General features: G+C 38.9%; 2 protein-coding genes across 38 annotated transcripts in view; one reads left to right on the top strand and one right to left on the bottom strand.

Annotated features, from left to right (window-relative positions):
- elna (elastin a) overlaps positions 1–10,019 on the top strand; it is a 96,294-nt gene extending 86,275 nt beyond the window's left edge. For 34 of the 36 annotated variants that reach the window (XM_010796033.1, XM_010796037.1, XM_010796034.1 and 31 more), the window contains 11 exons: positions 564–611; positions 1,613–1,666; positions 1,749–1,811; positions 1,921–1,974; positions 2,417–2,452; positions 2,797–2,865; positions 3,884–3,922; positions 5,088–5,153; positions 6,603–6,638; positions 8,020–8,103; positions 8,545–10,019. In XM_010796033.1, coding sequence (XP_010794335.1) covers positions 564–611; positions 1,613–1,666; positions 1,749–1,811; positions 1,921–1,974; positions 2,417–2,452; positions 2,797–2,865; positions 3,884–3,922; positions 5,088–5,153; positions 6,603–6,638; positions 8,020–8,103; positions 8,545–8,591 — 596 coding nt within the window. In that variant the 3' untranslated portion in view covers positions 8,592–10,019. The remainder of the gene's footprint in view (positions 1–563; positions 612–1,612; positions 1,667–1,748; positions 1,812–1,920; positions 1,975–2,416; positions 2,453–2,796; positions 2,866–3,883; positions 3,923–5,087; positions 5,154–6,602; positions 6,639–8,019; positions 8,104–8,544) is intronic. The other 2 variants (XM_010795999.1, XM_010796006.1) reach the window with 2 other exon arrangements.
- The window catches only part of nup210 (nucleoporin 210), a 187,090-nt gene that overhangs the window by 58,158 nt on the left and 103,977 nt on the right, over positions 1–24,955 (bottom strand). The gene's annotated exons all lie outside the window — the stretch shown is intronic.

Raw genomic sequence — 24,955 nt, 5'->3', positions numbered from 1 at the left:
TACAGGGTACTTATTATATGTTGTACTTTGGATTGCTAAAGCTTTTAGTCTATCATACCATCATCCAGGGTAGTTTTTTCACTATATGTAAAAAAGAATATTTGGACGGACACTATAATTTACAGTTTTTTACTATGTTCAATCTGAATTTTCTTTAAAATAAAAAACAACTATTTTGATTCAGACTTTCTACATCCAACTCACAGGTTTATCATTACTTTGAGAAAAAAAGATTATTAATTTAACCCTTTTAGAAGGGAAGATATGTTCATTTGTTCTGGGAATGTCATTTTCGAGCCTGAGACCTGAAAAACAGGCTCAGGGCTAAACTGTTGCAACCGGAGTTCAACATCCTGGAGGTAGGCCAATATTTAAAATGTAATTGGTTCAATAACTCCATGTTGTAATCAGCACTCAAGCTGTATTTTAGTATTGAAAGTTAACGTGATACGATTCATCCTTGTGGCCACATGATGGCGACATATACAGATTAAACAGCCCTGTCCACACTTGTCTGGGATGTAGTCAGTGAATTTAATCATTTTAAACACTGCTGTTTTCAGGTGTCGGTGTTGGCACAAGTGGCAAAGCACCTAAACCGTACCTACCGGGTAAATATGGCTAATAAATAATTCATCAGAATTTATTTTTGCAACATTGCTGCATTTCTTTATTTACAATCAACATAAATCAATAGTTCATATACTGTAAGTAGATCCTGACTATGTGGTATCACCATAAAAATAAATGCCTCTACTGTATGTAGCTGCAACACAATAAGATGACATTGTTTGACTGAAGATTATTTGTTAAGTTATGCATACCTTATTACAAGTGTTAATGATAATGTAATTAAGTAGATCATTATGTTTATATATAATTTAGAATCAGTAATATTTGTGTTTATCAATTTGACACTGCTTGAGTTTATATTGTTTAATAATTCTCATGTTTTCTCCCTTTCATTATTATTATAATTTAATCAATACACCTTTTATGATTATATTATATGTTACAGATACTACTTTCACTGTATTTATCTTACTGTGCACATTCTGTCTGGACAGTTAATGACTTAACTCGGATCGATAAAAAGCAGCAGTTAATATATTAGGAAAAGCTGCATCAGGTCTTTCTCTACCCAATTACACCGCCAAAAGACTGAAGAGTCATCACTTTTATCCCTCTGTGGGTTTGCAGTAATTTCTGCCTTTCTGCACTATTTTACCTGTGATGGACTTGAGACCAAATGCAAAATGATTTTTCTGCATTAATTTTAGTCCAAATCGTGTTGTCCCTGAGAGGGAAACTTAGTTGGTTCCATATAAGACTATAACACAAACTAGAAACATTGAACACTAATGATAAAACATTCAGTATTGGGTGAACATACATTTACCTACCTGAGTTTACAATTCAATATCCTTACATGTTTAATTCCTCTCTGTTTTCATGTTTTAATCATTTTAGAAACAAATCCCTGAGCTCAGAAATTAGTGTAGTGTTTTTAACTATTCATGTTAACTAGTCATTGAAGCTAATCTAACAGCAATTGTTCAATCTTCTGACTTTCCCCCTCAAATCTTCTAACACATTTGCTCCATCGGTTCGGTTGCAGGTGTTGGTCAAGCCGGAGGTGGATATCCTTATTTGGGAAACTATGGATGCAAGTATTTTTAATGATATAAACATTTACAGGCTTGGATTAAAATGTGGCAACTTTCACTTCTATCATTTCTGCTTTGCAGTTCCTTATGGTGCTGGTACCGGAGCAGCCACTCTGCCTGGAGCAAGGCCTTTGAATCCTCCAGGTATGTAGGAGACATTTCACAAACATCTCCATCTAGGTTATATCACATATTTATGTTTTGACATTTTGCTTGTTAAGGCTCAGACATTGTTTTGTTGTGCTTGTTGTAGCTGTTGGCGGAGCAGGAGGAGCAGGGATCCCACTGGCAGCAGGAGGCTATCAAGGTCAGAACCCATAAACATATTTATTTCAGGTGTTAAACATACTTTGTTTGTGAACCCTACAAACATCGACACAAGTGTGAGTTTAGAGATACATGGATTCTTTAAATGTGGTTTGTATTAGGTATTTATTCAGAGTCAGCAGATTCCCTACAGTAGATGCATAGTTCGGCACGTTCCCATGTAAAGAACATCATTTAGCATGGGCCTGTCTGTTTCTCCAAGCTCCGGCTTAAAAAAATCCAGATTATTCCTTTAATTTGGAATCATAAAACACAATTTCTTCCTTATTCAATTTATAGGGCTTAAATTATAACCTCTTTTTGTTAGCATGTTTTTTATTATTATTACCATTTCTCCGATGAAACCGTCCCTGACACAAACTGAAAGAGGTGAGTTGAGCCACCAGAAAATAATGCTACTTTTCTCTGTCGTCACGATTCAGGGGGATACAGGCCATATCAACATGGTTATGGCCAGGGTATGTATGAGAGGAGAGGAGGCCGACAGCACTTTTACACATGTCCCTCCAATAAAAAAACAACATAAACAAACTAAAACGTTCTGCTCGGTGCTCAAAGTGACAGTTGGTCAGGAGATGGCATCACATCCCACTTCCTGTGCAGGAAACTGACCGACATGCTGATAAGTGTCTGTAGGAGGGGGGGGGGGAGTGTCAGGAAGGAGAAGCCAGTTGGAAACTTTGATGAAGAAAATCCTCTGGTGTTGGAGGCAGTAATTAGAGTGGTTGAAGCCGGTTTACAATCCTGTGTCAGCGAGGTGAACGTGATCAAATCTAAGCCAGTTCTCTTTGTCTTGTGACAGGTGGGCTGCAGTATCCCGCTGCAGGTGGACTGGGAGGTGCTGGAGGTGGAGCTAAACCACCCAAACAAGGTAGAGTAACAGGCCTGTAACTGTTAAAGCAAACATCAAATAGCTTGGAAAAGTGGAGCAGATGTTGGCATATACTGTATGAGGTTCATATGTGTTCATACTCAATATTCCACCCTGCTTCCTCCTTCTCAGTAATACTCAGTAATAGTAAATTAGTTAAAGTAGGATTTATTTCTTTAGGACTTGGGTGATTATCAAATACTGTTTTATTTCCTTTGATTGTGACAAAGCTCCTGCTGAAGAAATTAGATTAAACATTGTACTGCATTAAAATCAATCCGGTATGAACATAATCTATTCAGTGTTTTTTCTGAGAAACTGATGAGTCCCAAGAAAAATGCATGTATTAGTGAATACATAAAAGCTGCCATGTTAGTTGTATTTCCATTTTTAAAATTATAATAAGAGGACAATCCCCTTGAGATGCACCATCTCGTCCTCAGGCAAAACACATGCAAGTTAACAAACATTTATGCAGACTATAGATAATAAATTAGGCAATCAAATTGTAACATCAACAAGGGCTTAAGAACATACAGGGGATCCTTTTTTTCATCCAAAACCACACCAATATAACATAAAACATAATGAACACAATTCAAAAGTAGTGCACTGTATATGAAGATAAATAAAATCAAGAACAAGTAGGTTTAGTATAAACAAGCAAATAACTCTGCTCCCTGCAGTGTTACAGTGCCGCTAGGAGTTTGTAAATGAAGCAAGTCAACAACATAACATTTCCTGATGGGGACTGATTACTGTTAGTGAAGCTGTGTGCAACATCAAAGTGTGACTGTTGGAACATAACACAAACCCCCGGAGAATTGCATTGAAATAGCAAAACTCTGCCAGAGGACGTTTGGATGATGTTGTTGCTGCGACCTCAGCTGAGCCACTGGCTTCACCTCAGGGGGACAAACAACAACAGCTATAGGAACCAAACAAATATAACAGGTCATACTCACTGTTAAATCCTAAGAATGGACTCATTATTGAGATTTGTTGGTCTGCTTTTCAGGCTACGGTCAACTTGGAGGTGGCGGTTTTTATCAGCCAGGTGAGAAAAACCATATGTTTGTTTACTATTTTCTGCTAGGACGCAGTATTGGGGCCTTTATGGGTCAAAGTAAATAAATGATGGATGGAAGAATATTTCCAAGAGAAAACTCAAATAACGATGGTGTTTGAAATTGGAATTGTCTCTTCAATGTTTGCATGCTTATGATAATATGGTGATTGTTGGCAAAAATCACAAGTATTTTCCATATTGCTGAATCCAAATAACAGTAAAATAACATGAAGTCCTCCGCTGCAGGCATTAAACAGAGCCTGTGGTATGATGACGTGGATCCAACTTCAACGTTTTAAATGTTTCATGTACAATGGTCCTCATACGCCGTTTTTAAGTACTATCTTATTTTACTGTTTTTGAATCAACAAAAAACAATAGTGGCTAATATGGGACACGTTTCAAATCAGCTGTCCACCACACTCTCCACACTTTGTGCAGAGTAGCCTCTGGTCCTCTCCTCCTCCTCTGGCCACCAGTGAGGGATGAGTGTAATCTCACAGCAGAAGCTCCTCTCTCGGCCCCACAGACCCCGACCAGGCTGCTCTTTAAAACCCATTCCACTAATCCCCCTTCCAAAGGCCAGAGAGATAGACGTCTGTGTGAAATGCTTCCAAAGATGGTTTAATAACTTTTCTTGTTCGCCAATAGCTTTTTCCAACAGAAGGGTTTGCCAAATGGTGAATAATAATTGGCTTCTATAAAAATATATCAAGATATCAAACTCACAGTACATACTGTACCAGCATGTGAACAGATAGACCTCGAAGGGGGCTCAGTCACCTAGAGTTGGGCCTCCAAGAATCCTTTTTTTCTCTTTTTAAATAAATACATGAATTTCTATTCGGAACAGCCTGCCCTGTCAAACAGACACCAGGCAATTATTGATTGAAATGATTATAAATAATATATTCATAAAAACAATAATATAAATGACTAACGTCTTGACGTCCCTAAAACTGAATGTGTCACTCAAAGTTGTTACTAGGTAGTTTTTTCACAACTTACATGATCATATCACAACAGTTTGACTATCAAAGTGAATGATTATATTGTATTATGAATATTGTCGGTTACCAATAGGATAGGATGTTATTTTTCTGTCTATGAATCTTCTCCATGGTACACTAAGTAAAGCTTTTTAATGTTACAGGTGCAGTTCCTGTGGCTCCTGTGGTCCCTGGTTATGGAGGAGGTTACCCCCAACAGTACTACCAAAGTATGACAACTGCTCTCTCTGCATGTCAGTGTCTGTGTGCACGATGTAAATGTAAGATAGGTGTTAGACAGCGTGCTGTGCAGTAACCTGCGGGTTATAAATCAGTGGAAAGGACCCAACAGACGACAGAATAGGAACATTTATCTTAATAGGCGGGGGCAAGAGAAGAAGGCAGCTTTAAGATTTTCACTTTAAGATCTTACCTACTTACCATTTTTTCTTCAGAATATATACAGAAAGGTTCATTTGTATGTTGTTTCTGTCATTATTGTTTTTCACTGCTACTTAAAGTCAAACATATACCAGAATATGCTGGCCAAACTTCTTCCCGTAGAAGAGGATTTAGTGGGCAGTAGTTTTTAACTTTTGATCATTGTTTCTGGATGGGAAGGTGGATTAATGCCCAACTGCCATCAGGGACGTAACACAGCTGAACGGATGAAAGAACAGGAACACTGACTCATCGTTTTCCCCTTTAGAGCTAAGGGCATTTAGAAAGGGAGAGGAGAACCAAAGCAGAATGACCACTCTTATGGTTATTGCTCAATAGCCCTGGATGTGGACAATGTATCTTTTCTCCCTCCCTTTATTCTGGACAATTTAAACACAATGCAACTACAACTTCCGCTCATAGCCACTATGGGGGTTTCCATGGAATCTTGCATAAGAAAACAAGAATTATTACCATTTTACTAGTGGACGTACAGTAGAGAGAATGCAATCTCAATTAAATCTCTGATCAAATTTAGAATAGAAAATCTGAATGTTAGTAACGAAATGAAAGCATTTGATCATAAAGACGCATGGTTTGAAGGAGATACTATTATTATAGAAAATATTCATATTACTTGTATTTATTTACCTCGCGAAGGCAGAAAGGGCGGGTTTAACTTTTAACATGAGTTAATTTCTAATATCTATCACTCGTTTTTTTACACACATGGGAGGCTGAGTTTACCTCAGGGTATTACATTGTGTTTGAATAATGACAACCTACCCTTTTCTTTTCTGAGAACCTAATTACACAAAGATTAATTGGATTACTACTGACAATAGAGCAAATTGAAATTTTAATTTTTTGTTGTTTGTAGTCTTCTTCCCATTTTGCAAAACACATCAGAAGACAATTGGTCGGTGTCAGAGCTCACTTTATTCAAATTCCAGCAGCGTAATAGGCAAAACCTTAAGCACCTTCTCTCTTGTTAGCTTTAATTTATTTTAAATACAAAACACAGACAGGGGAACACATTGTCTGCACACTGGTTACTTGAATACACTGAGAGCGTCACATGTGATATTATACTAATGTCAAGTCTCCTCACCACATCTCCTCACCACATCCTGGCCGGGACACATAAATCATCCACTGTGACAGATCCATAGTGGTTTCATATCAGAGTTAGTCTTATGGCACCATGTTTTCTCTCATTTGTCTTTGATTTTGTTTAGATGGATATGTGCCAGCCCCACTGACTCCTCAACAAGGTACAAACCCCCTCCTCACATCTCAGCATTCACACACATCTCCACACCAGGAAGCAATAATAAATATCAAGTCTCTCTGCACCTGGTCAGATTGTTTGGAAAGTGTTTCAGTGATTCTGTGTGTGCTATCGGTGCAGATGGCATGGCACAGTGTGATGATAATCTGCATTTTCCTGAACATCAGAGATTACCGCTGCTGGGGTTATTTCAAGGAGAGCACGTCTGGTTTCTTTCAGTCAGTAGTTTGATCTCTGAATGAATGAGTGAAATTAGATTACTTTGGATTCAACAGTTTCCTCCCACAGTCTGTTTCTTGCATGTCAGTTTCTCGGCAACTCTTGCCGGCTCATGATTAACTACAGCCCCCCACGACCTTCCATAAAATGAGTGGGTTTCACTAATCTATGGATAAATGGATCCTAGGATTACATTACATGCTATATTACAGCATATAAATAATAGCCTCCGGTGATTTACATTCACTTTCAGATTTATAATCAGACAACTCTATATATCCAGGGAAGGGCATTTCATCTACAGCTTTATCAAGTCCATACACACACATTCAAAACTCACTGGCAGGTTTTATGTCATTGCCTCTTTGGTATTGTTCATATAAATAAACAAGTTTGTTTATAACTTTATTACCAAGAAATCCAATCATTGGAATTGTAAATCAAGGAAACAGTATGATAATACACAGTTAAGTTGTCCTGTTGCCAAATGAATAAAGGATATCATTATATAAATGTACAGACATTACATTATGGTCTAACTCATCTGTGTACTAATAGATGTCACATGGATGATGCGTGTGTTGCTACGTGAACACTCAGTTAACACTGATGTAATTTTCTGTAGGCCAGTGATGTTAACAGTCTGGTTTGTTTTTGTAAAAATCATAAATCACAATGCATTCTTATATCTTAGGACAGCCCTTCACTTTACACCCCATCCACATCACTCATTGTATTTCAGTCTAGAGTTATACATATTCCCAAACATTTAACAACATAATCTTAGTTCAAATTATACTAGTTTTCTTTGTTGAGGTTGTGAAGTGGATCATACGTGTTTATAGTAAAGTCCAACTACTATTTCCAAGGCTAAAATAAAATTCCACACATTGACTGTGGTCTGGCAGATATAAAATAAACTGTATACAAATTCCTAAAATGGCAGGTGTTTTCCTCCTTCTGTTTGGTTGGTACAGAATAGTAGCTGTATGGATGCTGTGGTCACACATTTATCAACCTAAACTTCACTCAGCCATTACAGCAGGGAAACGAGAGTTTTTGGGGAACATGTAAAGGCATTAAAACATTTGTTTAACATTGTCATTCAAAGTAAATTAGTCATTTGGTTGTCCTTTTTTCTGCAGCCAAAGCAGCGAAGTACGGCCCATTGCAGGGCTTCCTTGGTGCAGGAAGAGGGGGAGTTGGAGGAGGAGGAGGAGTCTACAGAGGTAAACACTTTTACCAACTTCAGTCAACTTAACAACTACAATGGCAGCCATTAAAGTGAAAACTAATAATATCAATGGCAAAGCAGGGAGGGGGGTAATATTCATAGAAAAAATCTTCCAAATTTACCAGAAAGAAAAACTTGCTTATTCATTGAGATTATATAAGCAGTGCACACATTTGTAAGGATAATTTGTCGGTTGAGGTTGATGTTTTTCTACCAAATGACTTTATAATTTCAGGAAAAACCAAGGATTTTATTTTTCTGTAAATCTCCATCGGCTCTGTAATTCAAAAACTATTTAAAAAATACAATGACCCTATTACATCGTCCTCAACGGCAGATGCAGAAGCCTGCTACATAAAAAAGCTGATGTGTGTGTGAATGTTTCTGGGGTATTCTTAGAAAAGATTAAAGTATAATCCTGATGTTTTTGCTGCAGGTGGCGTTGCGGGATGCCAGGGCAAATTCTGTGGGAGGAGGAAGTAGAGCTCACCAGTGTGACCTCAACAAACCACGGTGCTACTGCATGATCTAGAATGTACATTTTATATGCAAAGAAACCCCATTAAGAAAACATGTATAGATGTTTTTTTGTTTTGTTTGTTTTTTGATACAAAAAAACCCACCGACCCAGAATTTTGTTCACGCTCTGATGTGACGCTTGTTATTGATAGTGCCTTTAATCAATAATGTGTCCAAGGTAACCAGCTTTAATCCCCCGTATTGAACCAGCCTACTTAAAATACAAAGATTGTGTTTGTGTCACCACGTGTTGTTATTGTGTTTGAATGTGTGTGTGTGGTTTGTATTGTTGTGTGAAAGCCTGGCTGAACCATCGGCTGCAATTTTGAACTATGAATGATTTCGGTTTTAATCCTGAAGCAAGGTGAACTGTCCTCAGTGTTGCAGTCACACTGTCTCACCTCGCTGCGTTGTCTCTCTGACATGTCAGATGGGTCGGGTTGGTCTTAGCTCGTCCAAAAAATTGATGAAATCTGGCCAATCTCAGCGTCCTCTCTGGTTCCTCGTCCTCTCGGCTGCTATTTTTAGGCCTGCGGGGTGTCGAGCAGCGGGCATTGGGGCTCCGGCCAGCCCATCTGCTCTGTAACTTTGCTGATTCTAGTTGCTACGCAGTTCAGTTTTCTCAGCATTTCTAATGTTGCCAAACTTGTGATGAATGAAGAGCAGTTGGTGCTCTGAGGAGCGACATGCCGCTGAAAATCAAAAGGTCCATTACAGGATGTTTAAAAACCTTAGGAAAAAGCGGCGAGGCCTTTTAGTTCCAGGAATATTAAAATGTAACGCAGAGACTGTTCTGACATGTACATTATGTATGTATCAATGTTTCACGCTCTAGTCTGCTTTACATGTTTAGTCTCATTGCAGCAGTTATTTACATTTATATAAGTTCAAGATGTGTTTGCTTTGACTCATAGCTTTATTTTGTGTTTAGGCCTACATAAAACACATTTATTCACTGTTTTGAATTGTAATACAGAATACGACTTTGTTTAACAGGAGAGCCGAAGTGTTTTTGTGAGGCTTAAGCTCTCATTGTTCTTCATTTACTTGAGCTGCTTTAAAAAAGGCTTACTGTCCAAAGGTTAATGAACGCCGTTGCCCAGTGACTCCATCTCTTCCTGTAATCGTGTACTGTATTTTCTACTAATCTGATATTTGCTGGCTTGGGTTCCTTCACTCGGTGCTGTGTAAGAACTGTCTTTGAGCCTCGCTGGGGCAGACTTCGTCTTATGTGCCTGGGGATACTCTTCATCTTTATTTAAAACTGTTTTCATAAGGAGGAACAGTGTGGTTTTGCACTTTTTGTATTCCCACGACACACTTGTGAGTTATTCCCAGAATCCAGCATTTAATTTGCTTCCTTAAGTAACATAATAAAATGTGTTAAAATACCTTGTGTCTTCCTGTTTGTTTATATTATTCTTTTCTGTATGAGTACATTCCTCAGAAACAGTGGTTTGTCCTGAGTGCTGATGAAAACCACCTGGCCGAGGGGGTCCGGTGTAATCCCTCACATACCACACAGGGATAACATCTCAGGTTCACGTCTTATTCTTTCTCAGTTCCATCAGATCTTAACTTTCTCATAATGAATCAGGAAACATCAGATTAAGTGTATTTTAAAGTATCATATGTGAATGATCTGGCAGTCTCCTCAGTGGTGACTATAAACATTGTTCTTTTTGTGCCAGCTGGAAATAATGAACTCATGTTGCCAAAGTTCTCCTGGGAGAACCACTGACCTGTGATCGGCGTCCTTTAAAAAAGCTAAAACGGTTTTTCCATCATGCAGAAGTCTAATCCCACAGTGTCACTATGGCACTGCAGTATAATGCTTAATATATTTCAACAAGAAAGTAAGTTGCAACCAATAGTTGGTGAAACATTTTTCAGGACTTTCATATGTTGCGTTTAAGGGCATCGATTTCAAAAGTAAAGATCTTAAAGACATTTTCAATTTGAAGTGATTTATTTGTCTTTAGCTTTTTAGTTGACTAAGTTGACTGCCGATATTATTAATACCTTTCAACTGTTACATTATAATGTTTTACTATAACCTCTACCCAGCAGTATATCAAGTAATCTAAATTATCTCTAGTTTTACCAGCTGCAACATGAACACATTAATGTTTAACTATTGTTACAATTCTGCAATATGATACAGTATACTGTATATGATTCTGAAACTGGACATTCTGCATAATGAGTGCTCTTACTCGAGAAGGATGTGATGCAGGACCTTTACTTGTAACAGAGTATTATTACACTACTCCAAAGAATAAAACATGGTATACATGTTAACAAACACCTGTAAGATATGGGAGTTAGACTAATATGCAGTTATTCTCTACTTGTTAGCCCCCCGTGGTGTTTACTGCACTGCACTGTGCCGCTGCTCCCCATCCCTGAAGACTTGCATTAATTAAACAGGGAGCTCTCTGATTGGCCGGCTGAGTCTTCCTCTCCCCGGCTCAGCAGCTCATTGGTCGGCCGCTCTCTTGAATGAAGCGCCGCAGAAACGTGCAAACAGGAGAAAGCAGCCGCAGGGAGGGACCGAGGCACAGCAACACGACCGGCGGATGGGCTGCGGAGGTGGTCGGACACCGGTTATCTGTCGACCAGAGGCGGCTGGCTCTGTCCCGGAACTCGGTGAGAGAGTGAATGAGGTTGATGCTGCTGTGCTGCACCTGGAACGACGAACGCATGGGAGAGGAGGAAGGTAAGGACCCGCGAGAGGAGATGCATGCGGCGGGGCGGGAGATGCAGAGACAGCGAAACAAAACACAGGATGCTCCACTGAAAGTGGATATGAACATTATGTTGTCCACTATTTCTCTTACTTGTTATATCGTTTTCCTCGGAGTTGATGCATCCTTCAAGGATAGCCAAAAATGTTCTGCTCGTAAACAGGTTGTTACATGTATGCGTTAAAATGAGGAATCTACGGGGTGCTTATTGCAAAATGACAGGCAAGGTGCAACTTTGGATATTGCATCCAAAGATCCTAAATTTAAAACAAACATATTATTTGATATGTAGCTGCACATATACTGATAGCCTTAAGATGAATGTTTGCCCACCTCTCTATCTATCTCCTGTTGTAAATGGTATTGGAGAAATATTCAGTGTCAGTATGCTAACACCCTTTACCTCAGTTTTCTTTTGTTAAAAGAACACAACTGAAGTCCTCTTGAAATGGAGGTTTTATGAGATGATTTACTAAAGAGGGAACAATTAAATCAAAAAGTATACGTTTTTTAAATGTAAATCTAACCTTTGCTCTTTTTCTTATACATTACTTTATTTAACCTTTTCTGCTATTCAAACAAGAACAAAATGTTGTTTGGTTGAACTTTGGAATGACGCAAGAAGTAGAAGTATTTATTTGTATTACATTTTGGAAAACATTGCTCTACAACAAGATTAGGTATTATGTGTGCATCAATGTAAATATTTGCTGAATTCAGGCTTTGATATGTGACATTGCTGCACATTTTTAAGCACGCTAACAAGTTCACAGACCTGACAATAGAGCTTTTATGTGATGACTCACTTGGCATGAGGAACTGTGTGAGTAATGAATAAGTTGGGACAACCGGTGCTGCTGCACAGGTTACTGTCCGTGTGTGTGTGAGGTGTGTTTGTGTACCTATACTGAGGCCTTTGCAGACTGCAGATGACAGGAGGACACATTTATCACAGAGAAAGGTGCTGTATAATGAAGAGATGAGATAAAAACATATCAATTGGTAAAGAGGTGAGGTGAAGGGAGAGGAGAGAAAAGGCCTTAGCGCAAATCAGACTGCCCGCGAGTCGATTCAGTATGATCAATAAAGCTGCATGGAGGCTCAAGCGTTAAACTAACAAGCTAAACGCACCAAACCTCTGACAGCACAGTTTTCAAATTCAAGAGATGGACGAATAATATAAGCTGCAACCTTACCCTTTCCTGTGATTCTACATTAATACACTGATATACTTCTATATTCTATGTTATATTATATCGAATCTATGAAGGAAGCAGATGTCTCTGAACTGATCTGTGCCCACCATTTAATTTGTATAAATCTGTTTTGCATTTGACAGATGGCAAGCAGCTAGATTTTGCTGTGGGTGTGCAGAAGAACTTCATCACACGTATTTTAGTTTTAGCTGCCTCTACAATATGCCACCAAAAGCACCCAATAATGCAGTTAATGTTGTCAATACAATGTTGTAGTGTTACTGCTGAGCTGCAGCAGAGACATGGTTTTTTTTCCTACATTAGAATTTGTTGGAAGTAATGTAGATGATTCCCACATTTGTTCAGAACAAGTCTCATGTTCAAAGTTTCAAGCTGTTAATAATAACATTTATTATACATATTGTAATTGTGACTTATTCTAAGTGGCTTTGGACAAAAGCATCAGCTCTATTTTATGTAATGTAACAGGATATATCTGTCTTGATTTCGATTTAGCAGCAATTTAATTTATTAGCAATTAGCCAAAAATTCATTTTATTCATCAAGTAAAGTACAATAGTGTAACAAAGGAAGACCTCTTTAGATATTATTCTTAAATTCTTCTTCTTAAACAAAAGGTTATGAATTACAAAGAAATAAATCGCCTGCTGACTGACACTATGACTGACTGACAGACATCTGTGGACGGGGAGAGAGAAATTAAGTTTGTTTGTTATCTGGAGCCTCAGTGAGGATTTGCATTGAAGTCCAGATAAGCACAGCGATAAGAGCCCCATGCAAACACACTACAGCATTTTGTACATCCCATCAAAGAGCTGTTGTTGGTTCTATGCATAATGAAGTAATTACTGGTGGGTATCTGTTCGTGCTGTGACCCGCGTGTCTTTGTTTCAGCTGGAGGAAGTTTGCCCATCTGCACGGGATGCAAACAGAGGATCTACGATGAGCAGTACCTGCAGGCGCTCAGCTCCGACTGGCACACCGTCTGCTTCAGGTACAAACTCTCCACCCTCCAACACGCAACACAGCAGCTTGATCTCCTCATCTCTCTCTTTCTCTCACCTTTCTACTGTCCTTTACAGACAGGACAATGAACATAAGAGTAAAATAGAAAGGTATTAAAAAAGATAATAAACTACATTTGATAAATAATGACATTTGAGTAGTTTGCTAATAAGCTATTTTCAAAATGTTAAAGCTGTTATAGAGCTGGGTTCAGCCTCTCAAATATGAGCAGCATATGAACAGCGAATGGCGTTTGGTTTTGAATTGTTTGTTGGTTCAAATTCATTTTCAAAAACTATTTCAAAACTATTTTCAGGCAATTAGTTCATCAATCAAGCTAATAGTCAGCCAAAGGATCATTAAAGCAAATTGTCGTATTTTCTTCAATCTGGCCTTTGCTTGATCCAACCCTTTTATTCTACTGCATGTCATCAGGCACTTCTGCATATATGTGTGCTGTTGGCAAGTTTTTGTTGTGCATTTATTCTCATATTCACACCGTTTAAACCTCCTTCTTCAGTCGACCTTCACCTGTACTGGTAGCAGGAACATAATGCTCTGCCACCTTCTTGTATTTTATTAGACCCTCCAGAAAAACGCAGGCTAAAATCCTTGATTATGCGATTAAACATGCAGGGTTTTTATATGATTTTATGCGGTGAAATTGCGGGAAGTTGTGAAATATGCGGAAAGTTGAGAAAAATTATAGATTTTTTTTTAAATATTGGGCTGTCTTATTTATTCTCTCTCACACACAACCTGCCACTAACGTTAAACCCCTTTACTATTCAATTAAACACTTTCAATGTTTATTTATTGTAAAAGCAATTGGGCTATTTTAATCACACTCTCTCTCTCTCTCTCTCACACACACACACACACACACACACACACACACACACACACACACACACTTCTCCGCCTCATTCTGTTTTCAGTTACTCGTTCGTTATCTGACCAGCTTCAATCTTGTAGGCTACTCACTTCGTTTCTTGTAGCCCTCGAAAGGGTTTTGGAGGTTGATGCCTCGGTGAACGTGAGTTGTTTGGCTTTCTTGTCCGCAGCAGCAGAAAGCATTTTCGAATGTTTGAATGAATCAAAGTGGGTCGCCACCGTCGATTTTCTCTTATGCTCCAACACACAGTTGCACGGGGTGCAGAATAGTTTCCCCCCACTTTTGTGAAAGACATCGGGGTACTGCTTTGCCCGGTCTTTAGCAGAAATGTTTGTTGGTAAATGAGATGGATCAGATTTTTTCATCTTGGTGTTTTCTCTCGTGTGAGTTCCACACGTTCACTCTACGGTGTTGTTTACCTTCTGTGATGCGCGAGCTGATGACGTCGCGTCATCATCATCACTACTTCACGTCAAGACGAGTTAACTTTTTTTTTTCTCAACTTTGTGTGGAAAAATGCGGGGATTATGTGGCCTTTTCAAAATATGCGCCATTTTGCTGATTATGCGGTAAATTCTGCGATCGCAGAATCGCGTTTTTCTGGAGGGTCTATTTTATTGTGAGAAAATCAAATTGAATAGCCTCTTTTCTTCTTTCTCAAGAGTCTTTCCATTTTTGTGGTCAGTATTTTCAGGAGATTTCACAATTTTTCTCTTGTGGCTGTCCTTGTCTTTGAGTTGCACCCGGGTTCAGAACCATTGTTTTTCAGACTACTATTGTATCAGGCAAATGATAGGTTGTAAACTTGAAGCATTATCTACTCCTTTGACTCACCTTTATTACTTGTAATCATCAAACACCAGAAACATCACAGTGGGTTGTAACTCCCCTTCAGTATCATATGTATTGTGTATTATACTCTCCTGATGTTATAATGCATATGTATTTATATATCTTATTGCTCAGCTCATGTAAAACATTTGAGTTTGTTTTACTGTGTATTTGATCAGTGAACCATCTTGTTGGCTAGATATTATTCTAAGCTGTTTGCAGCCGTCTTCAGCATTGCCCAAGCAGAATCTCCCCTTAGAGACAATTAGAAATCTGTAATATGACTAATATAATTTCTGTTGCTATGGCGTCCTCAGCAGCCACAGAAACAGATGCTCATTTAGACATCATTATTGAGCTTTTCTCATACATCAGGCTGGAAACCTGTGTATTGTTTAATGTTTTATAAAATGTAAAGATACCTAATACCACGAGACACTCACCATCGCTTCCTCCTAATCAACAGATATAGTTTCTGTTGTGAGACATGTATCTGCTGCTATAATTAACATTTCCACAGCAGGAGTGTGTTTGGTTTTACTTTCCGACGGTTTTGTTTGGGGGAGAAGGAGGTTAGAGTTTCAGTCTCTGGCAGGTTTCTCTCAACATGAGGTGCAACGATTAGAACTACACTATGACTAACTATTCATTTCATCGTAACGCTTATTTGCAGAGTGGCTGTGAATAAGAAGACTGTTTGTAAAATGTCTCTATGTTTCCTCTCTGGTGGGTTTTGGATCTTGTCCTGCGGCACGTTGAGCGTGTGGGCAGTGAGACTCCATGTTTCTCTTTGTGTGAAAGAAATATACTCGCATTGTTTGGATTTGAAGCACAATGTTGGTTTTCGATACTGAGCACAAATCTAGTCTGTTGAACTGATCTGATTTTAGAAAACGAAAACATTTTGCTGATTGAAATGCTAGGGACCATAAAGTGCATATCATATATTATTATTTAGTTTGTGTACACTGCTATTAAACAACTCCTACCTTTCAAGAATACATTTTTGTGGCAAAATATTCTCACAACAAGGTCCAATAAATAGCTGTTTTGCAGCTTTTGATTTTGATTACACAGTGAACAAAGGAGGGGAGAGAAACTCCTTCTGGCATGAACTGTGAGATTGTAGGACTTTGCAGACCATTTACATGCACACAAACCTACAGTATGACACACTACAGGAAAAGGAAAACCCCAAAAACCAAATGGAAAAAAAATGTAGTGTATGTCACTAAATCTCCACATCAATAGTCACTCTGGGGTCATATAACTCATGAATATAAAGAGATCCACAGATGGTGGAGACAAACAGATCGATTCTTTCAGCAACCTGAGGCTGCAGCTGTTTCTGACATTTTAGATTCTTATACTTGCATTTCAATGCAAAAAAAAAGTGATCAGATGAGATTCCTCTTACTAAAACTAAAAAGCTTTTTTTTTATCATATGATGTTGCCTACAGAGCAACAGAAATTCCATTTTATTTAACAATAACGAAATGGTTACTGATACCATGCTTTTGCATCACACAGCAACTGCTTTTTTTAGCATCAGGCTTTTCTGTGTCTGTTATTTTTGTTAAACATACCATGACGCTGCAAACTTGACCAAGCTGTCGGACAACTCCCATTAATGCTGATAACCTCATTCAGCGGAGTCAGGAGGAGTTATGGTGGTTGTATTTATTAATAATCCCACACAGCTGTTGTTATTGTTGCTACTGATGATCTTATGTAACATCTTTCTCCTCTCTTCCTTTATCCTATTCTGCCTAGCACGGATCACACTGCTTCTGGTTTTGGAGTTCTGACTGAAATATGTAGTTTTTTATTGTTTGCTTCACAACATTCAGAAATACATGTGGTCAATATTTGTACTACCTAAAAATATGAATCTGTGATTTAAGCTGCAATCTGTTATATTTTACATGCTATGCACAAATAGATTCATGTTAGGGGAGGACCCTTCAGTGCCTGTCTTCCAAACCAAAAATGTCTCGCCTTAACCTGGCGCCTACATTACCCAAAATGAAACTCGACTACAAACTGTTCGCTCTGGGATTTGGCTGTGTTATGCTAGCAGCTTCTTCAGCTGCTAGCATAAAGCAAAGAGGATTGCCTAAATGCCGTCTTTCTGAATTTTTATTTTCAGCAGATTTTATTGTCATTTTCAAACTTGTAGTCTTTCAAATGGACACTGAATTAGGTGAAATCGATGTATCATTACAATTTAGGTACATTTAGTATGAGGGGACTTTGCAGCTCTGCAGCGTCACAATATTTAATTTAGAAGGGGTGTTGCTACATGGGTTTTGGAAATGGCTATTTTGATCAGATTTTAAGTTAGTAAGCTAAAAGGAAGTACATTTTGCGAGTCTCTCAAATGTTTAGGAAGTCTGCAGTTAAAGCATGGCATTCGATTTTATTTCATTTTGCCAAATCAATGTTCTGTTTCTTGTTACACTTCCTTGAGGTGCTCCTGCTTCCGCTCTGAATCTGAGCTGCTCGGCAGGTTGTGGAAATCTCACCGCTCAGTGTGTCAGTAATGATTTCCCCCGACCGGATGTCTGAATGGGAAATCTGAGGAGGCTAGCTGCTCTCAGGGCAGGTTCTGCAATGGTTGTGTGTAGTGTGTGTGTATCTGTGTGTATCTGTGTGTATCTGTGTGTGTGAGAGAGAGATTAGAGGGTACAGATAGGGAGTTGCATCTTGCTGCGTCAGCGTGAGCGAAGGATTGTAGTTTGTCTCAGTAGGCTGTGTTTGCATTTCTCTCTTTCCAGTCTACTTATTTGTGTGTTTACACCTTTTTTGTTTTTTTGCACGTTCAAAGGAAAATAAAAGCTATACTTTTCTTTTGAACTCCACCATCATTAGGTGCAGACCTATTTATTGTACCGACTCCATCGCACTCTTTATGAGGTGTCAGCTTTAAGCACATCTCCAAGTAGTGACACCGAATTTCACTAATACTGTTGTATGTTAATTAAAAGGAGTGAAGCCATGTGAGCAGCTAAGTCTGTAAAAAAAGAGACTTGTAGTCTGCTTGAAAGTGGAGCGTCCTCCTTGAAATGTTCCTGGTTTCTTGCTGCGTCCCTCACCATGTCTATATTTCAGGGAATCTTTTTCTGACCCAGTTCCACATCCTCAGGGAGGAGCAGTATTGTCATAGCAGAGGAGGATTTAAGACGGCTTCGCTAGTTAGACAAGACTTCCATGGAAAATTGAGCAGGGGGACTGGGGGGGCGTAGCTTAAACCCAAACAAAACGTGTCCAACTGAGCCCGGTGCTGCCATGGAGCATTACTACAGTGAAAAGGAAGTGGAGATAATAAGAGAGGAGGGAAATGCAAAAGTGCTCAGAGTGTAGTGTGAAGTATGTAGGGTCCCGTGAGTAGAGAGCAGCATACAAACAGAAGGAAAAAAATGTCTGACTTCTGTTTGTCTCTAAGCTCAACTGTACACGAGGGCTGCGAGATATGGCCAACATTTTGTATCCTGTTCATAGTTCAACAACCATATATTTATATCACAATATAGCATGGTTTTTCAATAAGCAAATACATGGTTTGTATAACATAACCAACTGCTAAAGCCTAATTAATACGTAATACTTTGTACTTAGTAAGGACGAGTCAAGTTATACTTTTGTATTAAACCTGGTTTGTGATAAAAAAAAAAAAGTATATTTCGTTTTAAATTAAACATTTTTTAATAATTTGTTAATTAACTAATTCTGTAAGGCCGTGTGGTCTCTGCAAGAGCTCTCTTCAAGAAGCTGCTGCTTGAATTTTATTTTCTTCACTGTGGATTTGAGGGGATTAAGTTAAAGTAGCTGTTGACATTTGAGGAAAGATACCAGCTGTAGTAAGAAGGTGTGAAGCGTCATTACGAGAGGACTCGAGAGACTGTTATAACCTCATGTTGCCTTATGGAAACCAACATCTCTTTGCTTTTCTTTGGAACAGAGTTAGCGTGTTTTATTCCTGTCTTGTTACTTGCAGTCATTATTTAAATTATATATGATTAAGAATCATCAGATTTTTGCAAAACATTTTTCATGTCCTCTTTTCTGTAGCTGTATAAGTAATAAAACACCTTTTTTTATAAATGTGCATTTAACGAGGTGTTCAAAACTGAGAATCATCATCCTATAGATGTGCTTGTTTTTGCCTGTAGCTGCAGTCTCTCTGCAGTACAGTGCAGCACCATCCTGCTCCAAATAAAACTATTCCTGCTGCACGTCGCCGCCCTATCAGTCGTCCCGACGGACTACAGAGGGGAGTGCTTCGTTAGCACTATAGCTAACAAGCTCTTTTTACATCCAGTGTGCATCTACTGATCATACGCAGCATTCTAACATCAATGGTAGATTCTATTATGAAATTATTCTTTGAAACTGTTCATACAAGGCCGCCCTCTTCAAGGACGAGCTGTCACAAAGCCTGCAACTCCTCCCCTGCCAGCTGTACGACACATTTCTGTCCCTCAGCATCAGTGTGAGCATTACTGCCACTGTCTAAATAAGAGATAAAGATCACTAAATAATTATAACTATAGTCATGCAGCGAAGCCTCCTCTGCACCACATCTTTCCTCACGGCTCTGAAACAGTGAGGTTTGGCTCAGAAACACACAGCATGAAGAGCTGCAGTGACTCAGCTGTTTCTCCCTGCAGCTGAACTCTGCCCGGCGACAGCTGCTGCAGGACACGATGAGGATTCACAACTCCTCTGTGTCCAGTTCTCTCCTGAGCTGAGTCAATAGAAATAAATCCCAAAGCAGAACCTCGACACTGAACTCCAACAGTGTTGACGGTTCAAAGACGTTAAGGAAGTGAGACTGGAGACAGCCAGAATACCAGTATCAGAAATCCATTATTCTTCCCACAGCGAACGGACAGTTAAAACAAAAGGCAAAATTGTGATTAGTAGAGTACCATATTAAATAGATGCTTATTTACAATGAGGTGTTACAAATAATCACAAGTAAGGAGCTTTGGTCATTTGAGTGATGATTAGCTGCAAGAATGAATACATTAGTTAATTAACGGTGGAATTAGAATTAGTCTTTGTTGTGACTGGATTTTAGGCTTTTAAAAAAAAACAGAAGTTAGTAACTTAATAATGACTTTTTCTTCAAACTGTCACTAGATTCTCAAATACTGCGTGATCATGTTCCTCTCCTCCACTGCTCCTAATGGCATATACAAGATTCCTGCTCTTATCATATATGATACAAACAGAAATATCTTTGGCTACACACTGGGTGTGTGTTGAATGAACCCAGAAGTCTTTAGCATCACGTTGGGCTGTGGGAAATTATATCAGGCACCATATGTTTTAAGAGGTCGCAAATTAAATGAGTGGAGAGGAGGTGCAAGAGTTTAATGCATGATGGATAATAGGAACATTTGATTTGTGCCGCTAGAATCTTTGAGTGAATTGAAAAGTGCAGGAAACGGGGAGTTCACATTACAGGGGCGTCTTAAATGTGTTTAATGATAAGAAATAGACAGCCGTGACGTGGGAGTGGCAGAGGACAGGAAATAGTTGTTGAAGAAGTGTGACCTCTCTGTGCAGCTGCATTGAGACAGGAAGTAGAGGGAGAGAGGGAGAGACAGAGAGAGAGAGAGAGAGAAAGATAGAGAGAGGGAGAGACAGATAGAGAGAGGGAGAGACTGAGAGAGAGAGGGAGAGACACTGATGGTTGTGACAGTGCTGCTGGTGGAGTTAAACTTCAGAGCTGCTGACATGAGTCTCTCTTCTGTCCGTCAAAACAAGAGCGACATTGCTCCCACGGGCGACGTGTCAGCAAAGAACCAACGCAGCAAGAAGACACTCAGAAAGTAAAGCGGGGACAGAACGTGGCTGAGTGTGTGTGGAGTTTACACACACTGTGTGTGTAAACTCCACACACGGTCCTCTTCAGTAGATGGAGTTTGTTAAGAGTCTTTAGACGTTTGCACTTTACATCAGACTGATAACTTTGGGGACTTTTTATCTCGTTTATAAAATGTGTCTGTTTTGTAGAATGAGGCTACAAACGTTTTTTCTGAATCCTTTATTCTGATAAATATTTTCTTGACTATTCGTATAATCATACATTGGGTTAAAAACATGTTATAAAATGTCTTGTTTTTCTAACGAGCAGTCCAAAAACATATTTATTTATGTTGCCCTCTGGTATGTTTTGCGTTGCTTTATTTAGATGTATTTTATTTATGTGTTTATTCTGGCATTTGCTTATGATGATATATTCAGCTATGTATTTGTTTTAAATTAAAGTATTTCTGTTTATTATACCCTTCTATAGTTAACTGATTTAACATTTCAATAGTTTTTGTCAGATTGAACCAAGAAAAGCCAGCTTAAGTTTAAGGAAGGTATTAAGTTATTTGCTGCTAAAGATTATTATGGATTTAGTTGGGCAATTGTCTTGATTCATAATGAATACATTTGGTCTATAATGTTCAAAACCTTAAATGTATTAAATATACAATCACACAAGTCCATGAAGAGCATTAGATCCTCACAACTTGAACACTAAATCAAGGTTATTTGAAAATTACCTTTTTTGTTTTAGTGCTTAACCTGAAAGTCTTAAATACTAACCCTGATAATCAGCTGTGTGTTTGTGTGATCAGTCAGGTGGATCAGCTGACTGTCTGTTTCACTTCCCCTCATGTTTTCACCCTGAAGCTCTTAAAATGATATGTAAAGCACAAAAACTTCAACATTCATTGTTTAAATTACACATTCAATTCTACAGTGTCTCTAAATGGGATGTAGATAATTGGAAGTGTCGCTCTGTGGTCCGGATGATTTGACTCATTTCTCTTTAAGTTGTTCCTCACTTCCCTAGCGTCCGCACACATCAGACACACTCCCGCCTCTCTACTTCGAAACATTTGTATTTGTTGGTCTTGTTTGTCAAAGAAAGACAATGATTCAAACCCTGCTGTCCTTCATCTGACTGACTGTCAGACACTGTGTGTGTGTGTGTGTGTGTGTGTGTGTGTGTGTGTGTGTGTGTGTGTGTGTGTGTGTGTGTGTGTGTGTGTGTGTGTGTGTGTGTGTGGTTATCGTTGAATGTTTTCTCCTTATATTATATTTAATCTTTTTTAACCATCTTATACAGTACGTCTGTGTATGTGAGTAAAAATACTCAAGGATGACTCTGCAGCAAAGAGGCTGCTGGTTCTGGCTTTAAAATAGTTACTTGTCTATCAGAGTTGAAGCTGTGTTGTGTGCGAGTTGCAGAGCAGATAATCTCCTTATCCAGCACAACCAAGCTGGCAAGGAGGAATACTCACTTGTTAATTGTATGGTTTTTATTTTACTCCAAAGAACCCAGAAATAAATTGTGTTTTTTTGTATTCACAGGTGTTCAAAACTGTACATATAAAGGTCATTTGGCCCTCCATCATTTTTCTTTCTGCGTTTCTTAAAGAAAATGCAAATTGTTATTAAAAACCCAAATATTCATCCAACTGCAGACAGAGATGCATCTTATCAAAACGTTGTATAGTCTTTAATACACGGCCTGTCTGTCTAAATGAAAGATCAAAAATGTCACCTTCCACATCCTTTAATGTAGAGTAAAGACAGTGTATATTCTTCCCAGCATTTATGAATATTGAATTTTGTAACAAACCTAAAACTTTCCCTTCCCTACACATCTACTTCTTTCGTTTGAGCTCTTATGCAATAATATGATTCTTCAGGCTGTGAAATGCAAATTGAGACAACATTTTTTAGTCCTGTTCTGTTGTTTGACCTCTATTCCATCACATAAACGTATGTATATTCAATATTTTATCTACTGTAGCCTGTCATTGTTGCACTAAAAGCAGTTAGATTTTTGATTCAAGCTTGACCTTCTGATTGGTGTTCTTCTTTTACACTCATCCAGTGACATTTTGCTGTGCGTCTGCTCCAAGAACTCCTCTTCTTCTTCCTCGCCCGTACGTCACCAGGGTTCAAACCTGCTGATAACATTTGCAGAGAGGAAAAAGGAGTCGCCCTCTGTTTTGATTAATCACCTGTTCCCGAGCGCCAACCTTTGGCTCTCGCTACAATACTTTAATCACACGTTAAAATTCTATTTTGTTCCGGTTTGCACTAGATAAACCCCAGAGTTAAACCCTGCGTGTGATTATAGAAAAAAAGATTAACGCTCTAATTTTTCTCTATGCTTTGTGAGTCCTGTCCCTTTTTATATTTGACCTTGATCGTTTCACTAGAAGTAAGCAGAAATAGCTTTGATAGCACTCAGAAAATGTAACATACTTCATACTTACTTTCATACAATGTAAGCATGAACTCTGAACTAAAACAATGCTTCAATTAGGAAACCAGCAATTGCCAACAAGCTGTGTTTGGGATCAGACCATTGAATTTGAAAGTTACTTTCCTTTCAGCACAGTATATCACATAACATTGAACTTGATGATTTTGATTTATGTTACACCTGTTAGTCTTTTCAGATTGTAATCATTAAATGCAAATAGCAAAACTCAAGAGTTAACGCTGGTGTCTTGAAGATAAATCTGTTGACATTAAAGCACCTTCAGGACTTCTGTGTTGGATTGAGGGTCAAACATTAAAGGTCGTTCTTGAATTCCACGAGGCTCCGTTTGTGCTGCGCAACACACAGTGAAGTCAGCCTGCACTGTGCTGCGGTGATCAATCAAAGACAGCCTAAGATGCTGAAAGATCATTTTTTTATATCGATTTTTGTATTCTACCATTTACCTCAGGATCGTTGTGATGAATAATCAAATAGTTACTGTAATAATAGCTGTCCTGTGAGCACTACAAACCATTGTGCTGTGTGTTGTGTCTGATAAGACTATAGGCGCTTTCACACCGGAGTACTTTTCCCCGTATAGTTACTTCCGATAGTTCTTGAAATTTTGCGTTCACACCAAAAACATCCAGAACTAGAACTTAGTTCATCAGAACCTTTTCACCCCCTTTTCAGTCCTTGCTAGAGAGCAGGTACCTTCCTGGGAGAAAAAGGTTCCCATTTCTGAATGGCTGGGCGACATACGCAACGCTCTGGGGGTCCAACGGCTCCGTGTGTAAGCCCTATATGATAATTTTCTGATAACGATGAAATAGCCCGCCTCCCTCTCCCCACGTCTCCTGCTGCTGCTGGGCTGTCAGAAGAGGGGGAGGAAAAGGAGGAAGCAGGGCCACCGTTATTAAGTATTATTAATAAAGCGACAGTCAAATTCAAGCAATCTGATGGTTCTTGCCGTTATGCGGGGCTATACTGGAGCGTCATACCCGGGGCCTAGAATTGTTAAGTACTTTCACACAAGGTCAGCCGATTGTATCCCTCCGTCTGGGAAAAAACAGTAATACCGCCGTTGGGCGTTGCTTTTCATTTTCTGGGAAACAGAGCAGGCGGAGAAGTTAAACGGGCAAAGGCCCTTCCTTTTGGTCGCAGGGTCAGACTAGACATCAAACGGCAAAACATATTCAGGTTGCAGTTCTTTGGCATTAGGGCAGGGATATCTAGGATACTTTGAAGTTTAACATAATATTGTGCTCTTTATAAAGCAACAACGATGTTTTCAAATTCTGTAATCAAAGAGCTCGAGAAAAACGCTATCGGACATAGATTGCTTGGA

Source organism: Notothenia coriiceps, unplaced genomic scaffold, assembly GCF_000735185.1.
Source record: "Notothenia coriiceps isolate Sejong01 unplaced genomic scaffold, NC01 NC01_scaffold00037250, whole genome shotgun sequence".
NCBI classification, from domain to species: domain Eukaryota; kingdom Metazoa; phylum Chordata; class Actinopteri; order Perciformes; family Nototheniidae; genus Notothenia; species Notothenia coriiceps.
This window is presented reverse-complemented; position numbering and strand designations above follow the sequence as displayed.